Source organism: Oryctolagus cuniculus, chromosome 19, assembly GCF_964237555.1.
Source record: "Oryctolagus cuniculus chromosome 19, mOryCun1.1, whole genome shotgun sequence".
NCBI lineage: Eukaryota > Metazoa > Chordata > Mammalia > Lagomorpha > Leporidae > Oryctolagus > Oryctolagus cuniculus.
The window spans coordinates 33,343,519-33,352,162 of NC_091450.1; the positions used below are offsets into that span (position 1 = coordinate 33,343,519).

The 8,644-nt window shown below is 59.1% G+C and overlaps 2 protein-coding genes across 3 annotated transcripts in view; one reads left to right on the top strand and one right to left on the bottom strand.

Annotated features, from left to right (window-relative positions):
* Positions 1 to 1,476, top strand: part of MEIOB (meiosis specific with OB-fold) — a 32,336-nt gene extending 30,860 nt beyond the window's left edge. For both annotated transcript variants that reach the window (XM_051830261.2, XM_070064135.1), the window contains one exon: positions 778 to 1,476. In XM_051830261.2, coding sequence (XP_051686221.2) covers positions 778 to 888 — 111 coding nt within the window. In that variant the 3' untranslated portion in view covers positions 889 to 1,476. The remainder of the gene's footprint in view (positions 1 to 777) is intronic.
* Positions 1,477 to 6,865: 5,389 nt separating this feature from the next.
* Positions 6,866 to 8,556, bottom strand: FAHD1 (fumarylacetoacetate hydrolase domain containing 1). Its single transcript, XM_070064144.1, has one exon. It carries the CDS (start codon positions 8,293 to 8,295, stop codon positions 7,630 to 7,632), a length of 666 nt encoding a protein of 221 aa, XP_069920245.1. The 5' UTR covers positions 8,296 to 8,556; the 3' UTR covers positions 6,866 to 7,629.
* Between the last annotated feature and the right edge of the window lie 88 nt (positions 8,557 to 8,644).

Here is an 8,644-nt window from a genome sequence, read left to right on the forward strand (position 1 = left end):
CACCACCCACAGCTGAAGCACACTCAGCCTGTGCCGTGGCAGGTGTAGGGCCCCAGGAGCAGATAACTCCCAGGGTGCCCTGCTGTGCCACCCTGCAGACCTCCTCCTATCTGGGTCGCCCTTGCACAGGCCTCCTCAGTTTTTCCTTATGCTAGCACATGTTTCTCTCTCTTCTTGGAAATGAGTGTTTGGCGTATCTGCCCACTTTATAGTAAATGAAATGTTGGTGGAAGTGCTTTGCAAATTGCAAAACAGCAGCAGTAATACACCGTGTTGTGCTAACCTGTGGCCTGACTGTGTGTCAGTGCTGCCTGCTCATGTCTGTCACAGCTGGCGGTCAGCGCACAGTAAGCTCTTTCCTCTACAGGTTGGGTTTGTGATCCCAGTTTCCTGCTTAAGAGGAAGGTCATGGAAAATGTTAGGGCTCTTTGCAAAATCCCTGGCAGAAGCTGTAATTTCTCTCCCATGCTCTCTGCTTGAGACTGGAACCCTTCTCAATGTCTTACAGTTGTGAGAAGTGTATGTTAACATCTGTAGACAGAGCTTTCTTGAGACTGGAACCCTTCTCAATGTCTTACAGTTGTGAGAAGTGTATGTTAACATCTGTAGACAGAGCTTTCTTGAGACTGGAACCCTTCTCAATGTCTTACAGTTGTGAGAAGTGTATGCTAACATCTGTAGACAGAGCTTTCTTGCAGGCCCCTTGGCCACTGGTGTTCAGCTTTATAAACTTGGTGGCCTCACAGTTCACCCTCTGTGTCTCTCTTCTCCCCACAGCTTGTTTCCTCGCCCAGAGCGAGGGGTGGGCTGAGAACCAGCGTTCTCTCATGTGTGCGTGCAGACCCCGTGGAGGCCAGTCGGCAGCTGTCTGGACAAGGACACCTTTAAAACCACATATCACTTTTTTCTAGATTTATTTATTTTATTTGAAAGGCAGAGAGAAAGAGAGAGGTCCTCCATCTGCTAGTTCACTCCCCAGATGGCCACGACAGCTGGAGCTGCGCTGATCTGAAGCCAGGAGCCAGGAGCTTCCTCCGGGTCTCCCATGCCGGTGCAGGGGCCCGAGGACTTGAGCCATCTTCTACTGCTTTCCCAGGCCACAGCAGAGAGCTGGACCAGAAGTGGAACAGCCAGGACTCAAACCAGCGCCTATATGGGATGCCGGCACTGCAGGTGGTGGCCTTACCTGCTACACCACAGCGCCGGCCCCCATGTAGTTTTAAACTCTGGAGAAGTTTGGAGTTTTGACTCTTTAAAATAGAATGTTAATTTGACAATTATGGATAAATATATTTTGTTTACATATGCTGGAAGCGTTCCTATGAACTGTGGCTGTGCCTCCTCCTGGAGTTAGTCTGGGGCAAGTCTGAAAGCCCCCAGCCGAGCCTGCTGCTCACAAGGCCCTTCCACTGCGCTGCCCTGTGCCCTCCCACGTTGGAGAATGTTTGCGCTAATAAACAAGCCCAGTCTCTCGTGCGGGATGAATGGTTTCTTCCTTAGGCCACTTGCCACGTTGGTCCCTGGAAGACGAGAGCCTCTAGGAACCACCATGGAGTGTGGCATCAGGTCCTCGGCCAGGCCAGGGCGGGGGCCACGTCTGCCGCAGCGTGACCACTGCGTCGCGTGCAGCCTTGCTGACCCCTTCCCTTCTGTGAGGACACGCTGACCATGCCGTGGTGTGGCGGTCAGTGTGGGGCTGGGATTCGTGAGTCTGAATCAGCAGGGGGACCAGCTCCAAAGGTTACCTGAGTGTCCGGAGCTTCCAGGGGTGGCCCCATGCAGGGTGCTAGGACACAGGCGGCTCGGCCGGCTGTGCTGGGGCTGGCGCTCCCAGAGGCTGCCGTCACCGCTTCAGGATTGGAAAAAGGGAAAAGTGAGTCTAGGAAGCTCCTTTATAAAGTGGGTCTTGGGAGAGAAACCTACCTTGCCGACAGTGTTTCCCTGGGTGTTACCACATGCAACTGTGGAGGAGTGAGGGCAGTTGACCCCCCGTTAAGCAAAGGTGGAGGTGGCACCTGACCACTGGGCCACGTCCAGCAGCTCAGGACACAGGGAAGGGATGCCACTCAGGTCGTGTCTGGAGCTGATCTGCCGGCCCTGGAGCCCTGAACTCCAGCAGCAGGTCCGGAAGCACCAGGGTCTGGGCTCCGAGCCCAGGGCCTCAGCTGCTCCCGCTGCCTCACCTCTGGCTGTGCTGCGTGATGGAGCAGGCCTCCCGGGCTGCAGCCACAGCCTGGAGCCCAGCAGCCAGCAAAGGGCTCAGTCAGCTCCTCACTGGTTAGGGGCAGCGCCACTGCTTATTCAACAGACCACACCCAAGAGTCCAGCCACACTGAATCCAAAGTGCTTCACCAAGTATAGCTCACACGTGGATGAAATAAATATCACCAGCCGGTCAGTGTCTGCAATTCAGCTGTACGTTAGCCAGAACGCAGGCACTCAAGAAAGTAGCAGCACACGGCCGTGGTGTCCATTGGAGGGTGAACCAACGGCAAAGGAAGACCTTTCTCTCTGTCTCTCTCTCTCACTGTCCACTCTGCCCATCAAAAAATAATAATAATAATAAAAAAGAACAAGCACCACAGCAGTGTGGACCCCATTCCTCACCCAGACCCTGGAGCCTCTGTCCTGACCATCATCTTTATTTTTAATTACTTTTTTATTAGAGTTATAGACAGAGAGAGAGAAAGAGAGAAATGTCTTCCTTCCGTTGGTTCACCCCCGAAATGGCCGCCATGGCCAGTGTTGCACTGATCCAAAGCCAGGGGCCAGGTGCTTCCTCCTGGTCTCCCATGCGGGTGCAGGGCCCAAGTACTTGGACCATCCCCCACTGCCCTCCCGGGCCACAGCAGAGAGCTGGACTGGAAAAGGAGCAAGTGGGACTAGAACCCAGCACCTATATGGGATGCCAGCGCTGCAGGTGGAAGATTAGCCTAGTGAACCACGGCGCCGGCCCCAATTACTTTTATTTTTTAAAGATTTTTTGTTTTTTGACAGAGTGAACAGTGAGAGAGAGAGACAGAGAGAAAGGTCTTCCTTTTGCCATTGGTTCACCCCCTAATGGCCGCCACGGCTGGCGCGCTCTGGCCGGCGCACCGTGCTGATCCGAAGCCAGGAGCCAGGTGTTTCTCCTGGTCTCCCATGGGGTGCAGGGCCCAAGCACTTGGGCCATCCTCCACTGCACTCCCGGGCCACAGCAGAGAGCTGGCCTGGAAGAGGGGCAACCGGGACAGAATCCGGCACCCCGACTGGGACTAGAACCTGGTGTGCCGGCGCCGCTAGGTGGAGGATTAGCCTATTGAGCCATGGCACTGGCCTATTTTTTAAAGATTTTATTTATTTACTTGGGAGGTAGAGTTACAGACAGTGAGAGAGACAGAGAGGTCTTCCTTCCATTGGTTCTCTCCCCAAATAGCCACAACGGCCGGAGCTGTGTGCTGATCCGAAGCCAGGAGCCAGGAGCTTCTTCCAGGTCTCCCATGTAGGTGCAGGGCCCCAAGGACTTGGGCCATCTTCCACTGCCTTCCCAGGCCATAGCAGAGAGCTGGATCAGAAGAGGAGCAGCCGGGACTAGAACCAGCGCCCATATGGGGTGCCGGCACTGCTGGTGGAAGAGTAACCTACTGCGCCACAGTGCCGGGCCCTTAATTACTTTTTTAAAATTATTTTTAGAGACAGAGAAAATGTGCCAGCCTATCTGCTGCTGGCTGGGACTTGGGGCTGGTTCAAGCCAAAGCTGGGAGCCTGGCACATAATCCAGATCTCTCACGTGCTTAGCTGTAGGTGGGCCGTCCTTGCAGTGGATGGGGCCGGCGCTGTGGTGGAGTTAAGCTGCTGTCTTCATTGTTAGCACCCATGTGGGCACCAGTTTGTGTCCTGGCTGCTCCATTTCCAGTCCTTAATGCCCCTGGAAAGCAGCAGGAGATGCCCCAAGTCCTTGGGACCCTGCACCTGTGTGGGAGACCCAGAGGAAGCTCCTGGCTCCTGGCTTCAGACCCGCCCAGCTCTGGCTATTGCAGACATTTGGGAAGTGAATCAGCAGATGGAAGACCCCTCCCCTTCCCACTCCCTGTAACTCTGCCTTTCAAATAAATGAAAAAATTTTAAGAAGTCCTGAACAAGAATCCCTGGGTTACGCTCTGCTTCTGGGGTATGTGACCTCAGTGAGGTGCAGTTGTTAAAAATGATCATGTAGGCCGGCGCTGCGGCTCACTAGGCTAATCCTCTGCCTGTGACGCCGGCACACCGGGTTCTAGTCCCGGTCGGGGCGCCGGATTCTGTCCCGGTTGCCCCTCTTCCAGGCCAGCTCTCTGCTGTGGCCCGGGAGTGCAGTGGAGGATGGCCCAAGTGCTTGGGCCCTGCACCCCATGGGAGACCAGGAGAAGCACCTGGCTCCTGCCTTTGGATCAGCGCAGTGCGCCAGCCGCGGCGGTCATTGGAGGGTGAACCAACAGAAAAAGGAAGACCTTTCTCTCCGTCTCTCTCTCTCACTGTCTACTCTGCCTGTCCAAAAAAAAAAAAAAAAAAAAAAAAGAGAGAGAGATCATGTACACCTCTATTTACTGACCATATTTTGTTTAAAAATTCTCTTAAAATGTTTATTCTTGTTTCATTTGAAAGGCAGAGCAACAGAGAGGGAGGGAGGGAGGGAAGGAAGGAGGGAGGGAGGGAGGGAAGGAAGGAGGGAGGGAGGGAAGGAATATTTTCCATCCACTGATTCACTCCCAAATGGCTGCAGTGGCCAGGTCTGGGCCAGGCTGAAGCCAGGAGCCTGGAGCCCTCTCCAGGTCTCCAGCGTGCGCGGCAGGGGCCCAGGCACGTGGGCCATCTTCTGTTGCTTTCGGGGGAACTGGATTGGAAGCCGAGCAGCCGGGACGCAGACTGTGCTCGGGGTGGGGTGCCGGTGTCACGGGTGGTGGCTTCACCCACTGCCCCAGTGTTGACCCCCCCCACAGCTGTTATGTTCTGTACGCACTAATGTACCAGGGCGTAATTTTAAGTGTGATAATGGTTTATTGTATATGGGAAATCGAAATATATAGCCACACACAGAGAACTGACGTAGCAAATGTTGACAGCTGTGGAATCTACCAAAGGGTACACGAAGTCCTTTGTATTGATCTTTCTGCATTTTCATGGGTCTGAATTCATTCAAAACAAACTGGGGAGATGCATTTTCTGGGTGCAGGGTTACCACGAGTTCAGTAGCTCCGGGAATCCTGGGACGGGTGTATTTTGGACTCTTGCACCAAGCACTTGCTGTGCTGAGCCTGTGACGCCGACGTCAGCTGTCTGCGGCAGACACTGCTGCACCGGCCGGGCAGCCTTGCCCCCGGGCACCACGCAGTCTGGGTGCCGGCTTGTGCCACCTCCCGAGGGAGGCCACGTGTGACCTTTGCCCCTACCTACACCGTGCAGCCTCTCCCCTGAGCACTCGCACGGATGCCACCTGCACCTGGAACGTGCGTCCACCCTCTGTCCACTTACGGGAACCCAGCGAGAGGAGAGAACAAACGGGCTGCTCAGTGCTCAGTGCTCAGAGATGGACAGCTGACTCAGCGTCGTCTGTCACTGAAGATACCAGTGTAGACAGACACTGCACACAGCAAAACGTCAGGAAACGTCTGCTGTGAGCAAATCCACTTCAACAATTAGTTACAGCCCCGGGTTTGGAGGAACGCGCGCCGAATGGTTCACTTCGGCTTCGCCGGGTAGAGACGGCTGCAGCGTCCGTCTGTTTCCCTGTAGTTGCTGGAGCTTCTGTAGTAGACGTGTAGCCCTAAGCAATTAGAAGAAATTTAATTAAGGGGCCAGTGCTGTGGTGTAGCGGGCTAAGCTCCCGCCTACGACACCGGCATCCCACGTGGGCGCCAGTTCATGTCCCGGTTGCCCCTCTTCCAGGCCAGCTCTCTGCTGTGGCCCGGGAGGGCAGTGGAGGATGGCCAAGTGCTTGGGCCCTGCACCCGCATGGGAGACGGGAGGAAGCTCCTGGCTCCTGCCTTCAGATCAACTGAGCACTGACCATTGTGGCAATCTGGGGAGTGAACCAGCGGATGGGGGGCCTTTGTCTCTAACTCTGCCTCCCAAATAAATAAAAGCTTAAAACCACAACAACTAAGAGTAGGTAAGAGCGCACGACGCCTGGTAGACAGACCCGACCGTGGGATCACCTCAGTGACGCACACGTGAGCCTGGGCGTCCACTACAGGTGCACTTGCGTGCAGTCAAGACTTGAGGTTCTGGTCTGGGACAGCTGGGTCACCTCCTGGCACTGCCACGCAGCTGAGTGACCTACACGGGGCCTCTTGGCTCCTGCATCTAAACCTTTGCCTCTCCTATGGGGACAGGAGCGGCGGGCGGATGTATTGTGCATTCCATAATCCACAGAAACATACCGTGCGCTTGGCACAAGGCCCAGCAGCACTAAGTGCTTGGCAAATTATTACTAAATCAGATGTTCTCAGCTTTGTTCCAGGCCAAACGCCTCCCGGGTGCACGGAGGACTGGGCTGCAACGGGCGCCCTGGGCGGCCAGCCCTGCGTCCTGCCAAGACGCTTTGTTTTCTCAACAAGGGTGGGCAGGAGCCAAGGGCAGCCCCGCCATCCCGTTCCCAAGAGGCTCCCTTACCCCACCCCACCCCCACCCGCTCCCCCTACCCCACCCCCACCTGCTCCCCGGGCTCCCTACCCCACCCCCACCTGCTCCCCGGGCTCCCTACCCCACCCCCACCTGCTCCCAGGGCTCCCTTATCTCTGGCTGGGGTGCTGATTAACCTTTAGCAGAGCAGCTAGCTGCTCAGGAGGCTGAAGGTCGAAGGTCAAAGGTGGACAGACCTCCCTCCTGGGGGTGATGGGAAAGAGCACACTTCCAAGCCACACAAAACAGATTTATTTGGCTAACAGAATTAGGAAACTACCCTCCCAACACCGGATCCAAGGGCTAAGGCAGACCCCTCAAGCCAGCCGCGACCTCTCCACCTGCTTTCTCTCCACCTCTCCCTGACTATCCCGTGGCCGCGTGGGCACAGTTCCTGCACATGAACACCATAGCTGACCCGGGGGACCTGGGGCAGCGGCGAGGCCCGCGGTTCCCTGCTGATGGCCAAGTCCAGGGACCTGGGACGGCGGCGTGGCCCGCGGTCCCCTGCTGATGGCCAAGTCCAGGGACCTGGGACGGCGGCGTGGCCCGCGGTCCCCTGCTGATGGCCAAGTCCAGGGACCTGGGGTGGCGGCGAGGCCCGCGGTCCCCTGCTGATGGCCAAGTCCAGGGACCTGGGGTGGCGGCGAGGCCCGCGGTCCCCTGCTGATGGCCAAGTCCAGAGACCTGGGACGGCGGCGAGGCCCGCGGTCCCCTGCTGATGGCCAAGTCCAGGGACCTGGGGCGGCGGCGTGGCCCGCGGTCCCCTGCTGATGGCCAAGTCCAGGGACCTGGGACGGCGGCGTGGCCCGCGGTTCTGCCCTTTCTAGGGCGACGCCCCTGGAGTCCAGTTTCGGCCACGGTCACGAAGCCTTGAGATTCTTCTCCGCAGGGTCCCAGCTCCTCCGGGCCCCTGGGCTAGTCCACTTCCTAGACTGCGCACAAGACGGCCGGTCCCGCTGCTGCAGCTGGCGACGCCGGGCCTGGGCGCGCTCAGGCCTGCCACGGCCGCACCTCGCACCGCATGCTGACCACGCCCTCGATGCCCGCCTCGATCGTGTCGCCTTCCTTCACGGGCCCCACGCCCTCGGGCGTCCCGGTCAGCAGCAGGTCCCCCTCCTCCAGCGTCAGCACCCGGGACACGTAGCTGACCAGGTAGGGGACGGAGAAGAGCATGGCGGCCGTGTCGCCCTGCTGCCTGAGCTCGCCGTTGACCCGCAGCCAGAGGCGCAGGCGGTGCGGGTCGGGCACGCGCGCCTTGGGCACGAAGGCGCTCACGGGGCAGGAGGAGGTGAAGCCCTTGGCCAGGGTCCAGGGCAGCCCCTGCCGCTTGCACTCGTCCTGCACGTCCCTGGCCGTCATGTCCAGGCACAGCGCGTAGCCGGCCACGTAGTCCATGGCCGCGGCCTCGGGCACGGCGCGCGCGCGCGCGCCCACCACCACGCCCAGCTCCAGCTCGTGCTGCAGGTCGCGCGTGTAGGGGGGCACGAACACGGGCGCGCCCTCGGGCGCGTAGGCGCTGCTCGGCTTCAGGAACAGCACGGGCTCGCGCGGCACGGCGCTGCGCATCTCGCGCGCGTGCTCCGCGTAGTTCCTGCCCACGCACACGATGTTCTTCCCCCACTCCCAGAAGCGGGACAGCGGCTTCGGCGCCGCCATGGCGCTCGCCCGGCGGTCACGTGACGCCTACGGCGGCCCGGAGGGGACGCGCGGCCGAGGATCGCCGTCCCGTCAGCGCTTGCCCGCCCTACCCGCTGCTCGGCCCGGGGAGCCACCGTCCAGCCGCCGCCTCGGAGCAACCTGACCTCCGGCCGCCAGCCCCGGGCCCGGACAGGCGGACGCCGCCGCCCACCGCCGGAACCCGACGCCGGCCGCGGCCGGACGCGAGCGCGCCGGTTGGCTGGGGGCAGCGCGAGGTGGGCGCTGATTGGCTGGGGGCGGCGCGGGGCGGTACGAGTCTGCGCGAGGTGGGCGCTGATTGGCTGGGGGCGGGGGCGGGGCGGGGCGA